General features: G+C 38.3%; 1 protein-coding gene across 2 annotated transcripts in view; it reads right to left on the reverse strand.

Moving 5' to 3' along the window:
• Positions 1 to 4,012: 4,012 nt before the first annotated feature.
• LOC119589928 overlaps positions 4,013 to 22,296 on the reverse strand; it is a 34,837-nt gene continuing 16,553 nt past the window's right edge. Inside the window, exons 5-7 of one of the 2 annotated variants that reach the window (XM_037938587.1) lie at positions 13,983 to 14,157; positions 11,441 to 11,560; positions 4,013 to 4,383 (exon numbers count right to left, since the gene is read on the reverse strand). In XM_037938587.1, coding sequence (XP_037794515.1) covers positions 4,151 to 4,383; positions 11,441 to 11,560; positions 13,983 to 14,157 — 528 coding nt within the window. In that variant the 3' untranslated portion in view covers positions 4,013 to 4,150. Of the gene's footprint in view, positions 4,384 to 6,382; positions 7,349 to 11,440; positions 11,561 to 13,982; positions 14,158 to 22,296 lie in introns of those variants that run through there. The other variant, XM_037938586.1, reaches the window with a different exon arrangement.

Raw genomic sequence — 22,296 nt, forward strand, 5'->3', positions numbered from 1 at the left:
GCAATTTCTGTCTTCTGTCTAAATCTAAACAAAATTCCCAGTAATCCACTTAGGATATCTGGTCCCTTTCTGTCCCATATATGATGCCGAAGAATTGAGTACAATGCGCATAGATGTTGAACTAGATTCTGGTTGTAAAACTTCATGGTGATGTATAGAATAAACAGGACCTTTAAAGTCATACATCTCTTTTTTTTACTTAATTGCCTTGTTACCCCTTCTAACAATCATGTCTTCAATTTGATTCTGACACTTCTTTGTATATTCAATATCCAGTCTCATCAAGCTATTTTCATTTGTTTTCAATCTAGCAACTGCTACTTCAAGATTATACTTTAAGTCACTAGGGTCTTTTATCCAGGTATAAGTTACTATCCAGTGTTCCTGTTCAGCACTATAAACTAGTCCTTTCTCATTTAGCGCCCGTTCCCCTTCTGCTTGTTAATTAATGCAACTGGATGTTGGACAACCTCGACACATACATTTGATACTCTGCGGATTACAATTTACACCTAAGCAAAAATTTGGTCCAGCTTCGTCTTCAGCTCATCAAGTTTTGTAAGTTTGAATGATACAATGCATCGCATCAGTGAAGTACAGTTCCTATATGTTGTTAAATACGGAGAAGATCAGGCAATGGATGGTCTAAATCTGCTAGCCATGGGTTCTGTGAATATGTACGATTTATGTTGAAAGAATAATTTGGGTTATAAAGGAACGAATAAGTGAAAAATTGAAAAAGATTGTGAGGCTTTGGGAGCCGGAAGTGAAAGCGCAGGAGAGGGAGGCTAGAAGTGACCGCGAATGCTGTATGGTAAGCGTTTAAGTGCATAGAGAGTACAGCTCTATTTTTGTGTGTGTTTTATGGGTAACCATTCAAACCAGGAAAATGAAGCTAACGGAAGCAGCATATAGAATTTGCCAGACTTAATGTTACATTGACATTAAATCCTGAAATAGAAGTAAACCTTTGCATTAACAGAGACCGGTGTTCTTCTCAGTGCCCCGCAGGTAACGATCTTCTCTACATCAGGAAAAAAGGGAAACATCTACAAAACAGTAATACTGAAGCAAAACAGATAAAACACGGAGCCCGGTGATGCACATTTTTTTTAACGCCAAAAGTCTACGGAGACTGTACTTCGAGTTTAAATATATAATGTATCTATCGAATCGGTCGGCTCAGGTTCTTTTCAGGGGCATTAAGAGTACTCATACAAAATTATTTGTTTTGATAGACACCGGCAACTAATACCAACTGGATCGTAACGCATACAACTGGGAAATAATGCATAGCTTTTAGAACTCTTGAATTAAGGGCTGTTCGATGGACCCTGAGATGAGAGAGAAAAAAATTACACTTATTAGTTGAGACACTAGCTCAGGTGCCTTAAAAAAGGAGGGGGAAGGCTCGCTGTATTATCCACAGTTCCTTATTGAGGACTTAACAACATTAATACCCAGACGCTGCATCTTTTTTTTTTTTTTTTATTGATCTTTTACCACTCATTTTTGACTGTTCCGTCAGTCCGTTTTATTTAATGTGCATTCTTTGGTATTTATCGAAAGATGCAGTGGTGATCTGCTACATGAAAGCATTTCCCTCATTAAGGCGTCACTGGTAATGTTCCATCTCGTGTTCCTGCCACTGCCAATCAGTCGCTGCGCGAACGGCCGTTTCTTAAATTCTTGCGCTCCAAGAGCGGTCTGTTAACGATCGTAAGGTTCTAACACAGTTCATTCATCGACATGTAAGGTTTACTTTCATGACTTCACAACGACCGTAGCGTGCTGTTAGCGTTTCATTAGTGATCCATTACCGTTCTGTTACCTTGGATTTGCCGAGGATATAAAAGCGCAACTATACATATTCTATGTATAGTTGCTTACTGGACACCAGTATGGAAGTAGCTGGAGATGGGTTCTGCTATTGTTACATCATAGCTTGCATTTCGCCAGCTTGCTCTTGTACAAAAACTGATGAGAAGAAATAGATCCCCAGCAATTTGGGCAAGAATGGCTGGCTGCTCCAAGGAGACTGAGGTATGAGCATTTCCATCATCTGATGAGAAAGCCGAGAAGAGAAGACCCTGCATCTTTCTTCAGCTTCATGTGAATGGATTCCCAGATGTTCGATGAACTGGTTAACAGATTGACTTCTAGGATCACTCTACAGGATACTAACTGGAGAAAAGTTTTGGAAACAGGGATTATGGTGGTTGTTTCCCTCAGACACTTGGCCTCTGGTGACCGGTACCCGCAGGCATTCGGCATCTTGGCTAGCAGGTGGCAAGCTCTTCTCACACATTACAACAAAATCCAGAAGTGGCAACAGTCATGGTGGAAGTTGCTATGTGTCCTCATAACCTCTTGAGGATGAGATATTCCGAACTGCAAAATGCTCAATTGGATCACGGTGATGCTAACCACAAAATGGTGCCTGGAGAAAAGAAGAGACATGCCCCAATCGATGAACAATGTCGTGCTCGTGGACCCCGTCAAGCTGCCACTGAGGCAAAGAGGCAGCGTGAGTATCTAAGACTTCTTCAACAGTCTTGCTGGTCCTGTTGGCAGAACGATATAATTCACAATAGGCACTAGGAAATTATTGTGTATTGTTAATGCTGGGACACTGTTTACTGATAGTTAATTGAATGTGATTCAAATCTTGTTTGATATGTTTAGTTTCTATATGTATTATGTACCATAGCTTGCATTGTAGTTTTAATGAAAATAATAATAAATCATGTATAATATACAGATTTACTTTATTTTGCCGTCAACAAACATGGATAAATGAAAAACATATTGCAAATATATTTAACATCTATATTTCATAAAAAACAAAGTCCAAAGTGTTATAGGGATAATAACAATCCATTAAATTTCCAAATCTTAACTATATTATAAAATAATAACACAGCTTATCAAAGTTCCATGTTTATATAATAAAAGAGAATATCACACCTTACCAAAGTTCCATGTTTATATAATACAACAGAATAACAATGCTTATCAAAGTTCCTCGTTTCAACACATCATAGCCTTCATGTTAACAGTTCTGACAAGCACTTGGTCAAACGGACAATCAAAAGCCACATCCCTGACATGGTGTAGGGCTGACACTGACATGGTTCTATGGCGCAGGCTGCTTCCTGACCCACTCAGCCTACTGAGACTTACAAACAGCGGTGTGGTGCTTGTGTGTGTGTGTGTGTGTGTGTGTGGGGGTGGGTGTGTGTGTGTGTGTGTGTGTGTGTGTGTGTGTGTGTGTGTGTGTGTGTGTGTTAAACAAATGAAGCTAGAGAGATATAGTTTAGTACATGTATGTAGACATTCCTAATGTGCATGTGTTCATATATATCAATAAATGTACATATATATATATATATATATATATATATATATATTATATATATATATATAAAAAACATATATATATATATATATATATATATATATATATATATATATATATATATTATAATATATACATATATTAATAATACACATAACACACACACACACACACACACACACACACACACACACACACACACACACACACACACAAATATATATATATATATATATATATATATATATATGTTTTTTTTTTTTTTTTTTATGTATATATATATGTTATTTATATATATATATATATATATAGATATATATATATATTAATAATATATATATATATATATATATATATATATATATATATTATATATATTATATATGATTATATATATATATATATTTTATATATATTATATTATATATATATATATTATATATATTATATATATCATATATATATATTATATACATATATTATATATGTACACATTGTACCACATGTGTACACATACACACACACACACACACACACACACACACACACACACACACACACACACACACACACACACACACACAACATAACATAATATCAACACTACACAAAATATATATATATATATTATATATATATATATATGAACTCATACTATCTAATTAGGGATATAAAAAAACTAGAAAAATTAACACTGCCTATTTCTTTTCCTGAACCCCATTCATCCGTTTTGGGAAACAGAAAATACAATTCCTTACTAGACCCGCAATCCCCCTAAGCAAGACAGTTCCCTTAAAGTTTGTGGAAAAGAGAATAACACTCTCTATCTGCTGATATACATAAAAATACTTTGCAAGTTTTACATGAAAATCGAGTCCTCTGGGTACATCCGGGATACCTGCAACGTTGCCTTCCTGCATACCGTTGCAGCACTTGAGGCATATGGCAAGCTCCTCTTGTTCGTACTTCGGCAGATGGTATTCGAACCCTTTTTTGAACAGAAGACTTGCCATCCTTTTGATTCCCTAATAAAAGTGATATTGATTAGGAATGTATACTTTTACTGGTTATTTACAAGTATGACATGTAACGTATTAATAATTTTATAAATTGTGAAAAAGAGTTAAATACATTTCCTTCCCAATTAAAGTGACTGATCAATCAATTAGATAACCATCATCATCATTACCACAATCACCTTTACGACAAAAAAAAGGAGGTACACGTTGACCAATTTCTAACTATTTTATGAAGATTACAATTCTCTCTGAAAAAAAAGTTACTAAAGAGAACAAAATGCTGCACAGTTTGACTGCCAATCTCCTTGACCAAGCTTATGAAACCACATGTTCAGAATCACACGGTCATCTACAATCTCTCAATTTTGTGCTATACTATTTTTGACAGCTTCTTTAGTCACTGTAAATTATATCAATAGCTAACATACCCACTGTTGATGGGTATGTACACTGTCCACTTGTGGTATCATCTTATTAATTAGATTTACATACAGATGACTTCAAAAACACTTAGACACCTACTAGAAATACCTGATCTCATCTCTTCACTGTATTCTTGAATTTTTTCCGAGATTACTACTATCACTGATATTATTCTTATTAATAACATCATTATAACATTATTAGCAATACCAAAATTAATTAAAATCTACAATAGGAAAGGCATAGTAAAGAAACAAATGTATATCATATAAATCTTTTTAATTATACAATAACTGCAGACACACAATGACCAATACATACTTGAGAATCAGCAAGAACTGATTCATCATTCCAGTTCTTTACATGCCTTATTACTTCTCAGCGGGTCTGCAAGTTTTAGTTTTGGCTGCGTTAGCTTTCCAAAATAACCTTTCTGCGGCTACAAAGGACAAAGGTTATGTAAGAAATTCTAAAACCAATTCTGAAATATTTTGCAAACGCAGATGCCTTAAACCATCAGAAAATGTGGCTATTGCGCAAAAGAATACTGGATTAGTTATTTGCCGGATTTCCCAGGGATGTTTATATTTTCTACGGATCTCCACTCATCCTCTAACTGTCGTAGATGGCATACTGTTGTCCTTGGAAATTCAGTGCCAAGGTTTGTCAGAGATGGCAAAGACGTTCTGCGTGTAAGTGGCAACCTCTTCCACAGTTCATTACATGATACAATGATCAACTGTCTACATCGATGGAAAACACTCTCAATCATAACTGGGCATTCCCTGTATTCAACAGATTGGAGGAATGCAATCTTATCACATCCTAAATATATTTGATTTTGTGGGAGAAATTTAGGCTCTATAGTTGCAATGTTGCTTTTTTTCTTATACGGTAGGTTCATGTTTGAACCGCCGTGGTCACAGCATGATACTTGTAGTTTTCATGTTGTGATGCTCTTGGAGTGAGTACGTGGTAGGGTCCCCAGTTCCTTTCCACGGAGAGTGCCGGTGTTACCTTTTAGGTAATCATTCTCTCTATTTATCCGGGCTTGGGACCAGCACTGACTTGGGCTGGCTTGACCACCCAATGTTGCTACATTAACCTATTTCCTCTCTTTTCACTAAAATATGTTAGTAACTCACCATTTAAGTCCTGAGACTGAGGATATTAACTTTTGGCAGTATATGATAAAGGAAGGCAAAATAGACTCACATGGAAGGATCATTTAGTGTTTCTAAAACGGAGGTATAGTCTGTTCACGATTGCTGGGTGAACACAATGTTGGCTGTGTTTGGTGAAGTGGGGAGTCACTTTGGTTAACAGGCAGAAATAATTGCTTGCTGTAGATATCATGAACAGCAACTATAAGGTTAATAATAATGACGATAGTATTGTTGGTGATGATAAAGACAATAATAATAATGACAATTATAACAATGATAATGATGAGAATAATAATAATAATAATGATAATGGCAATATCATTATCATCGCTAATATCAGCATTATTATTGCTATTATTATTACCATCATTTCAAATCAAGGTGTTCTCTGGTCAGTTGCCCAAAAAATCCATAAATCACACTGTATGCTTTTAATAGACGAATTCGCATACGACATATATATCTGTAAATATAAGAACTGGAAATTTGCAATGGTCTTCAGAGTTCTACTGACCAAAGAGCAGGCTAATTTCAAGAGTTTCTAGGTTTCAGTTATCAGTTAAGTGAATAAACTGCAGTAGCATGAAGTCTCTAATCAACACATGTTCATAAAGTATAGCAATAGCTGCATGGTATGACAGCTACCTTGTCTGGTATACATGCAACATTTTGTATAATTTAACATCATAAAAATCATGAAATCTTGAAATTGATGTAGTCTTTCAGCACTTTGCGAGAGATGGCTGAATATATTTCTAATGAGATCACATTTTCAAGGAAGATACTTTGAAGCCTGCAGAGACCATAGCTGGGAATTTCATAGGCATTTCAAAGCAGTTTTACCTGCATTTCTGTACTGCTATACTGAGAGAACTGTGTGCACTTCTGGTAATACTCGTGTCATTAGTCTTGTTTGATTGATGGAAAACATAAAATCCCTTGATTTCGTATTCAGTTCAGTCTCTCCAAACACTACCACTTTTTCCTATCTTTTTTTACTCTTGTTTGTTTTAAATAACACTTTTGAAGGTTGGAACACTCAGGAAATAAATGTTTTAATAAGCCAATCAAGTGGTCTGCGGTGGTAAAGGGAATACGATGTTCTACAAAAAATCCCGTTAGCTTGATTTCTGCTATGGTTATTCTGTCGTTGTCTTCTTCATTGAGTTCAGGGGTCGTTCTCTCTACAGCCTCATGTAATTTATGGAGTTTACACCGTGCATGTCGTTTTAAAGAATTTATCTCAGCAGCGAGGAACGACTTGCAGACTTTGCATCGTGCCTTGTGTGGGTCATCTTCTACAGGTTCCAGCCAAGCTTTGAACAACCCTTGCTCCAACCATGCATTTCGGAATTTTCGTTTGGAGGCCACAGCAACTGTACCTGAAATATAAATAGACACCTACATTAATATGAACAGTCTATCAAATCTACATGGATTAACATTAGGAATATAACAGCAGATGTAACATGCATCCATATACTGAAATATCATAACTTACTGGTAATGTATCATAAATTATTGCTAATATTTTATATATTATTGTCAATATATTAGACTTTTTCTTAGCAATATAATACATTTCATTGCTGATACTTCATTATATTACTCATACCATATTACCTCAGTGAATATTAAAGAAGGTTGGTAAGAGATGGGATTTCAAAACTCACTCTAAGTTTGTTTTGCAGTTCTGTAGGACTATGTATGTATTAAATTGTAAAGAACAAATAAGAACCGTAAGTGAGTCTTTCTCACTTTCTCTCTTGCCCCCCCCCCCTCTCTCTCTCTCTCTCTCTCTCTCTTTCCCTCCCTCCTTCAATCTCTCTTATGTCAGAATTGATTTTGTATTAATAAAAGATTTAGAAGACCAATGATGTTTAAATATGCTTCTACATCTAGATTCAAGCTTACTTTTTTTTTTTTTTTTTAGAAATTCATATATACATATTGTGGCGTACTTGTTACATTTGGCAGTGTGGCAGCAGGAGAGACTGCTAAAAGAATGATGGTGTTATTAGTAGTGATAATAATAATAATAACAACTTACCGAATAAAAGATCAGTTTATTTGGCAATGTTCATACAAAAGTCAAGAGAAAAAGAAGAGCAGTACATGAAATAAACTACAAGAGAGAAGAGTTTGGAGTATCATCATCTGAAATTTTTTGTTGTTCTGGTTGTAGTCATCTTTTTTAGAGCGTTTGCTAGTTCCCTTTTTCTTCGGACGGGTGGCAGGTGAAGTGAGCCATTGCTTTTCCAAACTTCATCTTCGCGTTCAGGTGTGTCTTTAGTGTGGGCTGAAGAGGCTGACGCACCTTCCTCCGTAGCCAAGGGGGGCTTCATGGTACCCATTTGGTATTGTCCTTGGGGGTGATTCTGGTAATGAGGTTTCATTAGTATCACTGGTTAGCACACCTGATAAATTTCCAGTTGAAGCTCTTGCTTTCAGGAAGTGCAGTAACTTGAAATATTGCCACTTTGATGTGGGAGTGTCACCTGTGGCTTCACCTGATCGAGCTGGTGGAATTTTCCCAAGCTCAACAGCAAACTGGTCTCTAAGATATTTCCATTTTTTTTTAACCAGTCTCTGAAAAAGACAAAAGATTTAGGAAGTGACATGAATGCAAACACATTTTTAAGCTGCAATAAGGCTAACAACAATGATTATATTATCGTATTCATCATCGCTCGCGCAAATAATAATAATAATAATAATAGTGGTAATATCACAGTAATAATAATAATAATAATAATAAATCATATAATATAATCATTAAAACATTATTAATAAAAATAATTATAATAATATGCTTACCTTCACATTTCAGTTCCTGGCTGATTTCAGCCCACAGGTATCCACCACATTCCTGTTGGCGTGGTGCTTATTCCATTTATTCCACACTGGCTGTCTCTCATAAACTTTGACTATCAGGAACTGAATATCCATCCTGCTCTCCATTCAGTAGCGTCTACCCGCGCGGGTTGAGCGGGCAAGAATTATCCGAGCAAACAGGAAAGCGGGTTGAAGCAGGCTGCCGGCGCCAACATGTTCTAACCTGCTTCCTCTGTTACCGCCTATACTTGTTTATATGGTTTAATTCTTGGCGCGGGTCGGCGCTGGTTGCCGTCGCGGGCAAACTTGCTTTTTCTGTGCACACACCCAGTCACTCCACAGCCCTGGCCATGATCATTCAACTGCCCTGCACAATCATGCAGGTGTGCCAATTGTAGTGGCTCTCCTAAGGTATTTTAATGGGGCTGCACGGCCTATAAGTTCCAGTCAGAGATAGTTCTCAGATTCCAAACTGGCCAAACTTTACACTAGGCAAGGTAGGAAGCACGCCGACAATGTTGTATCCTCGCTCCATACTCTAGTGCTATGCACTGCTCTGCCCTTCCCCCTTATTCCCAAGCTGATTCTACATTTCCCCCAGTATCTCTTCCTCCTGCTCCTTGCGGTCTCAATTCTACCACCTCCCTCTACCAGTCAAATTATTCTGCCATTCTAAATCCAGACACTCAAATCTCTATTTCTCCTCCTCTTCCCCTCTCTACCAAATGCATCCGCCAATTTCAATGTTCCACCCCATCTTCTACTGTTTCCTCTTCACCTACACTCTCCCTTTGTTCAAACGTGTCTCTTCTTCACCTTTTCATAAAAAAAAAAAAAAAAAATCTCAAACTTCCACATCCTATTCCTTTTCGTATACTCTTGAAGACATAAAACTTTTCTAATCATGGTCCAAAAACATCCCTCATCCTCATCCTCTGTTTCCTGCAATGAAACTGACTGCTGACAACAACCCTCCTCCTCATATTCCTCCTACACTCCTTCCCACTCCCCCCCCCCCTGCAACATTTACTCCAAACCCATTCCTTCCATTAATCCTTCCGCTCCCTTCTGGATACATATGGGACTCCATTTTGTCACACCACTGCCCTTCCCCAGACCCTCTCCCTCCTAGCATTCCTAGTGATACTTCCCACTGATTCTTTAGCCGTTTTTTTCCGATGGTTATGGCCTACCTGGCACCTCTCTCCTACCTTGGTTATTTTCATTCATATTCACTTATATTGGGTATCTATAACACAGTACAACTCACAAGAAATCCAGAATATATCCCAAAATACTGTGTACCAGTCGAAAAAATAACCAATATAGTTATAGTAACAGCAGTGGGCGGAGCCTAGTGGCGTATCTTGCCTCTGATCATGAGATAAATTTTGTTGCACAAAGTCGCATGACACCCTAATTGCCTTTATCGCAATAATTATTTTACGCTGAAATGATCTAACTGTCTTAACCCCCTTTTGACAATCCCTACCTTACCCTAATAACTCACCTTGTTTACTCTTTTCAATACCATATCCTAAATTGTAGTGCAATTTTTGACATGTAGCATTTCATAATCCCCCTCTTTACCCATTTCGATACTCTATCTTCCTACAGTGGGTGCCATGTCAAAAAAAAAAAAAAAAAAAAAAAAAAAAAAAAAAAAAATCCAGTGAACAATAAAATGAAATAAACAATGAAAAAACAGGTTGAATTTAAGTAACACTCACCTTAATACCCAGTCATCTCCCCTTTGGTCTTCAGCACAGCCTGGATCCGCTGTGGCATGCTCTCACACAGGCTCCTGAAGTAATCCAAAGTCATATCCTGGCACCAGAGATGTGTGATGACCTTCTGCAGCTGCGGTACCGATGACATCATGTGAGTCCCTCACCTTTTCCTTCAGTACCTTCCACGTATTCTCAATCGGATTTAAATCCAGACTGTTGCCTGGCAAATTCATGAAGAGGATATTCTTCTCATTGAGAAAGTCACCTTTTTAGAGGCATGACACGGAGTGTCATCGTGCATGAACGCTGTGGCGCTATGAATGGCATTAAGAGTTCATCATTTGCTTCTTCAGAACTTGGATGTAGCAATCTCCATTCATGACAAAATTCTTGGGCAAGAAATAGAGTCCACCCCTCCCCCCTTTCCCACTGAAACAACCCCAAATAACTACGGAAACACTGCTTCATTATTTTAATAGTGTACTTGTGGGTCATACCGATTTCGTCTGAGGGGCGTCTTACACGCACTCTGTGTGAAGTTATGACTTGGAAACTGCTCTTGCTGGACCAGATGACCTTCTGCCAGCCACTGTCCAGTTCTTGTGTTCTTTGGCAAAAGCAAGCCACTTATGCCGCATGGTGTAGGTCAGTAGTGGTTTGTGTGCTGCCATGAGACTTGGTGTGATAAAGTGATGTTTACGGCAGTGTTGGATGGTGCGAATAGCAACTTAGAGTATAGTTTCTTGAGATCCTCTGCTGTCAGCCTAGGGTTCCTGTTCACAGCTAGCTTAAGAAGGTGGTCAGTGAGTGGCGTCTTCCTAGTCCTTCCAGGACGCTTGTTATATTGGGGTATGACATTAGGTGGAAACTCACATGTGGTAGCAAGCAGACGCATGATGGTGGACTTACCTTTCCCTGTCCTCCTCACTATTTCTTTAATTGGCACTTTCTCCTCCCGAAGAGCAGGAATACGGGCTTTTTCCACATCAGTCATTTGCATGGGACCCATCTTGACTTGCCGAGTTGGGTCTGAAGAGGCAACAAAGATGGCAAAAAATTAAAAATAAAGCAGCCACATCCAATTCCTCTTATGAATGATTACGGTGCAATAAAAACAAAGACTGCAAGTTTGCCTCCCTAAATGAGGGTAGGTCCCCGAGCCCACTGTATACTACTATATGACTTGATATCTGCCACATCTATTTGCTTTTAACCATTAACCAATGTCCATTTATTAACCTGGTCTCAGCATCCTTGCAGAAATCAGTGTTTAGAATGTATTTCTCATTGCTTCTGACACAAAATCTAAGTATCATACCCTTTGGCAATGCCAGGCATCCAATATACCATGACAAGAGACAAAAACTGTTCCTTCTGACTCATCTAACTCATATCTCAACTTTAGACAAATTGTGTGACCTCATCATGAAGGAATATGCCATCCCAAATGATAAAATCACAGTCCCACACCCCACTCCTAGAAAAAAAAACTATTAATGGAAAGTATCAAAACCTATACCAATATTTCCCTAAGGTATGTAGAAAGTAGATGTTGTTGTTAATGTGAATTACAGAGTAAGCTTTGTAACTCCCAAATCTATAATCTATTTCTTGTTAATATTCGGTTTGTGGCCACAGCAACCACAGCAGCTTAACATGTTAAAATACACTCAATGTAACACTGGTCAACACGATATTTCTGGCAAAAGGTTTTAAAACAAATTCTAAATAAATTTGGGCTGCTGATAACGAATATGAACCAAGTTTTTGTCTATCACATCAGGATTTTGAGATATACCATTTTTCATTTTTTATTGAAAATTACTCATCATCCCATATATCGAAGGTTTCATTATAAGAACACGTGATTTTTAGTACTACATTTTGTATTTTCTTAATCAAGGAATTACAAAGAATACAAAGTCCATGTACAGTAAATCAAATATAGTGACAGAATTAAAATAGAAAATATAAAAATACATATATATGGTGCACAGATCAGTGGCAAATAGCAGTTATCTGAACTTTCTTTTCTTGGCTGATCTCTGGTGTACAGCTTCCGGGTTGTCTCTCATCAAGCTCCAGCAATAACCCGCCATCATATGTGAGTCCCACTGGCCTTGATACCGTTCTTCCATTGTTTTAATGTCCTGATGAAAACGATCCCCCTGTTCCTCGCTCGCAACCCTAAGGTTCTCCGGAAAATTGTCCAAATGGCTGTGTAAATAGTGAATCTTGATACTCAATGTAAAAAGGCCATAGCAAATCGGTCTACATTACGAATCAACCAGTTCAATTCAATGTGTGCCAAACGCCATGCGTTTCCATACATTTCAATGAGAGAGCTGTCTAGGCAGGAAAATCTCCGCACTGGCTGGCCTTTAGAACATATCTATCCATGCGAATCGCGATCTAAGCCTGTATACACACGCTTGGTTGCACTTAACTCTGTGAAAAGGCCATAGCAAATCGGTCTACATTACGAGTCAACCAGCACAATATAACTTTATAATGTAAAAAGCACTCACCTTGCTATTCTGACCAAGATCAATATTACTAATCAGATAAAATCCTACAATGTAGTGAGCAAAGTGTCTAAGTAGTAGTCAATAACTAAGTAAGCAAATCTTTATGAATAATGTTGGTGATATGACAAGTGGCAGCTCGGTCTCATATTTATATGAAATTGTACATCACCTCAACATTAACTTGCGCAAACACCTTTTTTTGGACTTCAACACAATCTGACATGTGAGTAAATATAAACAAAAGGGGAAAATTCCATGGAAAACTCCAGCCCTTTTGATGTGTCTTCATTCACAGTTTTCAATAAATCGCGTATAGCGTACTACTTGCCTCGCGACCGTACAGTTGTCGTTCTATTGTTAGATTACGAAGTTGTTTCAATTGGAGTCAATAAACCACGTTTAGCGTTTCACACCTCTTTATGATGATGATGATGATGATGATGATGATGATGATGATGATGATGATGATGATGATGATGATGATGATGATGATGATGATGATGATGATGATGATGATGATGATGATGATGATGGTGATGATGATGATGATGATGATGATGATGATGATGATGATAACAACAATAACAACTAAACAACAATAATAAAAGTAACAGTAATGGTAATAACAATAATAGTAATAACAATAATGGTATGAGTAATAACAGTGATAACAGTAATAATAAAAACAATAACTGTATCAGCAATACTAATAACAATAATAATAATGTAATAAAAAATTACACTCACAATAATAAAGAACGTAAATAACAGCAAAAGTTGTAATAATAACAGTGACAGTAATACAAATAATAACAATAATAGCATAGCAGGTTTTTCTATCTCAGTATCAAAATTGTAGTTATTTGTAATATCTATAATATCAGTAGCATTAATCACAATAATCAGTTATTCAAGCAGCATACCTGTCAAACTTTTCATTTTGGTAGTGGAAGTGCATGGTGTAAATTCATCATCCTGATTCTCCTCATCAGAGGCGAAACCGTCATCATCCTTCTCAAAATCTCTATTTGAATCACTGTCATCTGATGCCAAGTTACAGCCTCTTATTCTCTGACTGGCTCGTTCACCATTCTCCAACTGTAATGGAAACACTTGTTTAAATATTATGAAAATTAAATATTTTAGCTTTGCGGCATTTCCTGTCAAATACCCTGACAGAAATGGATAAATCACAATCAAAATCTTATTTACCACCATGTTTAAGAGACACATCATAAATACCGCAGTTTAAGCATTATATTAGATATTGAGTGTTTCTCGGTAACTTTAAATAAATTTTTAAGTTTCCACAATAAATCCTCCCAGACCATCAGTGCAGACTGGATAGTGCATTTTTTATCACCCTTATAAAACCCATAGCGCTTATGATTGTTGAGCATTTTAGCACAAGATAAAGGATATTCAGAATAACCAAACAAACCATACATACTGTTTCGTATCTCATCACTAAGTACTGACTTCGTACATCCAGACGCTACACACGTGCTCGCGCACACCCACCCACCTACGATGATAAAGTAGCTATATATTCACAGTAGCTCTACTGCGGTTTAACGATCAGTTACGTCGTCTTCGGTAGATCAACGAAAGTGCTAATGCGTCAGATTTTTTTCTTTCGGCAACGCGTGCTGTTTTACATCATCGTGTTAACTCTGCCCTTTTAGCCTGAAAACAAGCCAGAAATTCGTTACTAGAGGTTCATCTCGTTTCTGTAGTGCTATTGAGTCTTTAAAAATATCTGGTAACTTTCCCTCTAAAAGACAGGTGTTTTAAAGGAATTTTTTAAATGTTGTATATTGTCAATAATGTGTTTGTATGAAGTTTGAACATATAATATGGCTTTGATAGCAATGAATATTATGAACTTTAAGAGAAATTTTGTAAAGTGAATGGAGTTAAACAGAACTACTCATAAAAAACCGTTAAATAACAAGAATTATATATCGTTATAGTAATCGGACGATGCGTAATTGTCATGAAGCCAGGGTGAGACCTCTCTCTTCATAGCGAAGATGAAAACATACAATTCTACACCAATTAAGGCAGCTCAGAAATTGTGCTGACCGATTTATGTACTTTGTTTCTTGTACTCATCTGCATATAGTTAAAAAGTCTTTATTTCCATGCAAAAGAGCATATTTACTATGGTATGAACTATCTTAAGGACTCACATGAGAGACACTGGCAGACAGAGTGGAGTGGGTGGATGTGTGAGAGAGAAAATAGGATGAGGTAACGTAGGTTATCCTCACCCCTATCGTAATAAGTCCCAATGTGGGATCCAACAAGAGAGACACAAACACACATCTCCATTGGATCTATCTAGTCCAAATATCTATGGTTAAGAAACTGTCAACTGTACTCGATTCTCCATGTTTTCGTGAGTCAGGTCTTAAGCCAGGCTAAACGTAATTACCCATGTCAAGAAGTGCGAAACTATGTATAAACAAATGGTTAAATCTGAACGCTCTCGTACATCTGGGTGACACCTTTCTTCTTCTTTTAACGGTAGGTTCATGTCTGAGCCGCCGTGGTCACAGCATGATACTTAATTGTAGTTTTCATGTTGTGATGCTCTTGGAGTGAGTACGTGGTAGGGTCCCCAGTTCCTTTCCACGGAGAGTGCCGGTGTTACCTTTTTAGGTAATCATTCTCTCTATTTATCCGGGCTTGGGACCAGCACTTGACTTGGGCTGGCTTGGCCACTCAGTGGCTAGGTAGGCAATCAAGGGAACAACGCGACGGTTGATGACTCGAATCCTCGAATTCAGATTGCCGGTAGGCAATCAAGGGAACAACGCGACGGTTGATGACTCGAATCCTCGAATTCAGATTGCCGTCGTGACAGTCTTGAGTCCGACGCTCTAACCATTCGGCCACCGCGACCTTGACACCTTTCTGGGTTACTCTATATTACCTGTTTCATTGTTTCAAGAGAGGCTCTATCAGTCCTGTATTGCGTCCTTTTGGTTCTCCGTTTCTCGAATGGTTGTCCACTTCCCATTTTATCAAGAGGATGTCTTTCTTCTGATCTCTCCACTTCAGCAGGAGTGATCTGAAGTCTGCAGTTCCTTCCACTACAATCATTGTTATTTTCCTTTCCTTTCCGTGAATTTTGATCTTACAGTCTACATTTTGTTCCTCTGCATCTTGGTTGGGGGGGGGGGGTTCTGTGACAGCCTCCTCTCCCTGTTTCTGTCCCTTGTTTGTGTCAGCTTTCTTTCCATTATATCTATTCTTGCACAGTACTGCAGCATCCAGGTTACTACTGATACTTCCTTCCCAGAAAAATCTGCATCACTACTCCGCGGCACTTCCTTCATTTCCTGCACCTGCTGGTCATCCTGAGGTTGATCGCTTCCTCTTGATAACGGTGCCACACATGGTGGGCCCTACAGCCAGGCGCTGTAGTTGTAGTTGTGCCCTCCCCTTGCACATGTACCTGCAAGGTGGCCGGGCTTTTATCTTTTCCCACGTTTCATTGCTGGGGAACCGCCGAAATAAGCTTTGAATGTGGCCTTGCCCTGCATGCATTGTGGGGGCCTCCGCAGATCCTGGAGTCATGCTTTCTACCACAGAACCTGCATCGAGCATCCTGCTGACAAGTTCAAGACTTGTGGACCCATCAGCAACACTTGAGGCGCATGACAGGTGACTCCATGTATGGTGCCACCCTCCTATACCCTGCTCCAGATATGAATACTCTCTCTGGCACTTCCCCTTTCAGGAGGGCAACGAGCTGACTCCGCTCCTCGCCCCTGGACGCGTGCCTCTTCACCCACACGAATCTGTCATTTTCCAACAGAAAGTCTGGGTCCAGTATGGTCGGGTATCGGAAAATTATCACTTTTAACAGTCATCACGGTTCCCTTGTATCCCTGAGTCGTCAGGGTCTGCTTCACCTCACCTGCCCTTACCGTGAGTTACAGCCTCCCTCTGCGTTCCTTCGTAAGTGGCTCGAAATCACGGTGGTCCCAGCCCAGTTCCATGGCCCAATTTAATTTCCCCAGGAAAATCCTGTGGGAATAGCAATCGTTTCCTGCCATTCACATCAACAACGAGCTGATTTCCTGCTTCCGTTCTCCCTTCGTTCTTCTTCCTCTTCTCCCGCTCGCATCCATTCTCTGGTTGTGCTCAGTTCGCTTTTCAACCCCCCCCCCCCCCCACATGTTCCTGCTCTCTCTCTCTCTCTCTCTCTCTCTCTCTAAATGACGCTCCTCAGAGAGAGAGAGGGGATGAAAGAGAGAGAGAGAGAGAGAGAGAGAGAGAGAGAGAGAGAGAGAGAGAGAGAGAGAGAGAGAGAGAGAGAGAGAGAGAGAGAGAGAGTCTCGATAAATCTTGAGCGGTCATTTATGCTATGTTATTGTTGATACTTGAGTGTAGTGTATAGCTTTTCCCCAATTCTCCCTATACCTGGCAGTGCACTCAACAGCCAATTAGCATTTATAAGGATTAATGATGTCATCAGCCAGAGAAGACTTTTAATGTTCTATAATGAAGAACATAATATAACATATTTTCTGTTTATTGGATAAGTGTTTGGATCTAGCAAGAAGAAAATACTCATTCACTTCATTAGTTCGAATAGCCGCTACTAGATGGTGCAGCTATGAGAAGCAGTTACAAAGGTCTCGACGATTTTGCAGATATTTTATATAACTGTCATACATTGAAATTTAAAGCATGAAATGTTTTCATTTTTTAAGAAATAGTTATAATTGTTACTTCTCGTATTGAAAGAAGGAGGAAATACCGCTTCACCTTCGCAAGTGTTGCCATTTCGATAAACAAACAATTCCAGGAAATCGCATTTGAAAAATATGCCACTATAAGTCAATGATAACTTTTACTGCATATTTTGTTATCACTTATTTGACGAAAACGTAAGATCAAATGGCTTACATAGTTTCAAAAAATATACATTAATACTCTTATTGCTTATTTCTATTCTACCAATCACATTCTTTATTACAAGCTAGGATTTTCGCTAGGATTATTTACTCCAAGTTTACTCCATGGAGCCAGATGTACAAAGTAGAACCCAACAAGTGTACTGGAATATAGTTCCGGAAATGTACATGTACACATATGCATATACATATACTTATACTTACACATACATTTTTTTTTCTTTTTCTCTTTTAAGTGCCCTGTCCTACAAGGACGTTGGCGATCATGGATTTCCATGATTTTCTTGGCAATATAGAGCGGTGGTTTGCCGTTGCCTTCCGCCCGGTGTTTTTTTTTATCGAGTCACCATCTCTATTTACCCGGTTCTGGGACCGGTACTGACTTGGGCTGGCTTGCCCACCCAGCGGCTAGGTAGGCAATCGAGGTGAAGTTCCTTGCCCAAGTGAACAATACACCGGTCGGTGACTCGAACCCTCGAACTCAGATTGCCGTCGTGACAGTCTTGAGTCCGATGCTCTAACCATTCGGCCACCGCAGCTTCACACCCACACATACATGCACATAAATATGTGTATATTAATGTATATGTGTATTAAAAATTCCCCACACTTTCAACTGGTATACTCCTAAAGGTGCGAGGACAGTTATTCTTTCTGGCAATACAAGCATATTGTCCAGTATTCTGTGATTAGATCTTGATATTTTACAAAAAATTTCACTAATAACTAATGTCAGCCAATAACATTATGTAAAAAAAGACATTACATATGTTTTGCCCAATGCCAACATTATTGCTTGAAACATGAGGCATTTTTCTTTAGAGCAATTGGAACTGGTATAACTGGCTAGTTTAGCACAATCACATCAGCCAAACATCGATTACCAAATTGCTTAACGAGTTGTTTATGGTGACGACTTGTAAGAGGTCCGGAGTACGCACTCGTGTCACATGGAGTGATCCCCTTGAAATTATCAAGATTTCCAGAGAACAACATTAGGTGAGAAATTTTTGACAGGTTGTCAGTGATAGCGTTAAGAACTGTTTATTAAGTATATCCCAGGTCGATATTCATGCTTAAAAAAAAATAATAATAAAAATAAAATAATAATAAATTAATTAACAAACAAATAAAATATATATATATATATATAAAATATATATATATATATATATATATATATATATATATATATATATATATATATATATATAGAGAGAGAGAGAGAGAGAGAGAGAGAGAGAGAGAGAAATACACAGAATATGGGAGCCACTGCAATTGGTACACCTGTGAAATTGTGCAGAGCAATTTGAACGGCCATGACCAGATTGGAAAGATAGAGGGCTGTGGAGCTACAGTGTTTAGTAGGGTGGCCAAAATGGCAACATTTCTGATATTGATAGGTAAGGGGTCAATGTGGTCCTACAAGGCAGGGCACTCCATCATTGTAAATTTCGTGGGAAAAGTCATGTCTACTGAAGCTAATCTTGGCAATATTGACGTAAGACTTATGGTGGCCTCTGGGAGGAATAGTGAAGCACTATACTGCTACTGTATCATAATCATTAGGTATGCAAGCAAGCCATTTTCACGGTCTGACAGAGTACTCAAAAGGTTTGTAGAGGTGAAAGTAGTGAGAGGAAGAAGGCAGTAGGAAGATGGAGTGGTGTGGCGTGAAGTAGTATTGTGGGGAGGAGGACAATAAAGATGAAGAGTAGTAATAAAGGAGGAGGGGGCAAAAAATGAAGAAGACTGTGCAGGAGAAGCAGATGGCATGGATAAAGTTGGGAGAGAGGAATGGGTGTTTTCTGAAGGTTGAGCAATAACCTGGGTGGATGATTCAGAATAGACATAGTTGACAGCAAGCATCGGAGAGGGGACAGAAGCAGTAGTGGTTGGAGCCATGATCAAAGAAGAGACAGGGGACGGGAAACCAGAAAAGTCAAATTTATATAGGGTACCTGATGATGGGGCAAGCCTTAATGTCTCTAATAAGGGTACAAAATCTTCATTACTGGCTATGCTGATCCTAAAATATATGTGAAGAGAAATGGTCTACCCCTCAGGGACTGTAAGAGGGGTAAGGGCTAGGTGATTAACCAAGTGAGTACTGCGCCCATGGCCGTTCTGGACTGACACAAAGCCAGCCTTTCATCCTTTCAAGCATGGCTCTTGCACCTTAGGAAGTGGACAGAAAAAGGGATTGAAGAAGAGAATGAAAGGGAAAGGGGAGAAGAAAAGTCCATGCAAAATTTGTTGATCTGAAGGCTGCGGCCCAAGGTAGGGGTGATCTTCAGCACTTGGCCTCAGTCCCCGTCTGTTCCCCTCACCCCCGTGAGAATAACACATATATTGAGGGTTATATAGATGAAACAATTTAAGGTTAAATGAAGCACAGTTTTATGATCATAATCTTTAATTCCAAAGTTATAGTGAGGTGGTCATTACCACCAACCACTAAGGATTTTTCATTATTTTTTCCAGTCAGCAAATAAACTGTAACTTATATGTATTCCTCACAAATAAATTTCCACTTCATGTAACACTACTACTCATTAGAACTTTTTCTTTTTCCCCCTCTATACGGAAAAAAAAGAAAAAAAAAAAAGAAAGATGTCGACCTTCAGAGTGTATTGTTTTTTTTACACGATACAATGAGAAACACTGTCTAGCAATGTTGTTGCATAAAGGAACTTTACATGTTGTACACAGCCACCTGGTTCTATGTGGTTCTTTCTTTGTGCTACAGTAACTACAGCGTCTAAAATTAAGTCTAAATTCCGGCATATGTTTTGACTGGTCTAGGCGAATTTCCATGGGGATACTTTCTTTATACCTATAGTGTTTCTGCACAGGCTGCCTTTCCTTTTCCTTTTCTTCCATTCCATGCACTCCAATCAAACCAGCAATGAGTCTTCCTCGGAAGGCCTTGAGCTCAATATTTTCTTGGGGCACTAAATGCTTGTAAATTATAAATGCGTTCACAACAGCAATGTCAACATAGTGAAAAAAAATTTTGTGCCACCATATCTTTGATTTACGATCAATTTCGTATAATGACTTCATCATATCTGCTTTATCAACATAGCTCTTATGACGTCTATAATCAGCTACAACAACAGGTACACTAACATTCACTGTGCTGCCATCTTTACTGCGGCAACGAATTTGGGTTGTTAATGATGGGTTATGCATGTTTGAAAGAATCAGGACAGCTCTATTATCCATCCATTTTGTGCATGATATGCCAGATGGATCCATGGCCCAATCAGCTTGGCCTCGAGTCAGCTGCTTATTAAGTAACAACCCTGGTATTTTTCGTCTATTTTGGCAAATTGCTCCGCAATACCCTATACCTTTATCAAGCAGCTCTTTTGCCATAGATACTGATGAAAAGAAGTTATCAGCATAAATTTGATACCCTTTGTGTATCAGTGAGTTTGATAACTGATGAACAACTTTTTCCTCTACGGCTAAATCTTGTTTTCCATCTCTCCCACAATATATTTCAGCCTGACAAATATAACCATAACTATCAGCCCTTACCCACACTTTATATCCTCCTTTCTGAGGCTTTAGAGGTATAGATTGCTTGTTAGCGCTCCTGGCTTTGAATTTAATCAGGCACTTATCAATGGCCTGGATTTGACTTGGATTGTAACAAGTCTGGAACTGTTGGTTCAGATGATTAATTAGAGGTCTTATTTTATAAAGTCTATCATAGTTTAGATCACTTCTTAAAGGCACTTTACTAATATCATTTACATGAAGATTTGCTAAAAACCAAGTAAACCGGTCACGCCGCATAGCATTCGCTATATAGTGATCCCTAAAGCATGGATTTATCGACCAGTAATCACGATATGAAGGCTGTTTTTTTATGCCCATCAACAGATTTATTCCTAAAAAGATCTTCAACTCTGAGACAGTTGTAGGCCTGAAGTGCTTCCCCTTTCGAAGAGCATAAAGATTTGCTTGATTAACAATATTCTTTAACATTTCCAAGCCAATAAGTCTTTCAAAAACAGTTGTCGGTGTTACTTCTGCCAAGCCTGTCATATGTGAAGATGGCCCTGGCTGTTCACCTAGAAAATGGGCAGAATTTACATCATATATCTGTTTCTTCCATCTTGGCTGAAAATCCGAAACCTACATCATCTCCGTTCTCTCTGGTTTTACATATGTACCTCACTTTCATGGTGTCTTCCACATCATATCATTATCTGTATAGATTTACAGGATATGTAGCTCAATTTAATGTATATATATATATATATATATATAATATATATATATATATATATAA

The sequence above is a fragment of the Penaeus monodon genome, chromosome 26 (assembly GCF_015228065.2).
Source record: "Penaeus monodon isolate SGIC_2016 chromosome 26, NSTDA_Pmon_1, whole genome shotgun sequence".
NCBI classification, from domain to species: domain Eukaryota; kingdom Metazoa; phylum Arthropoda; class Malacostraca; order Decapoda; family Penaeidae; genus Penaeus; species Penaeus monodon.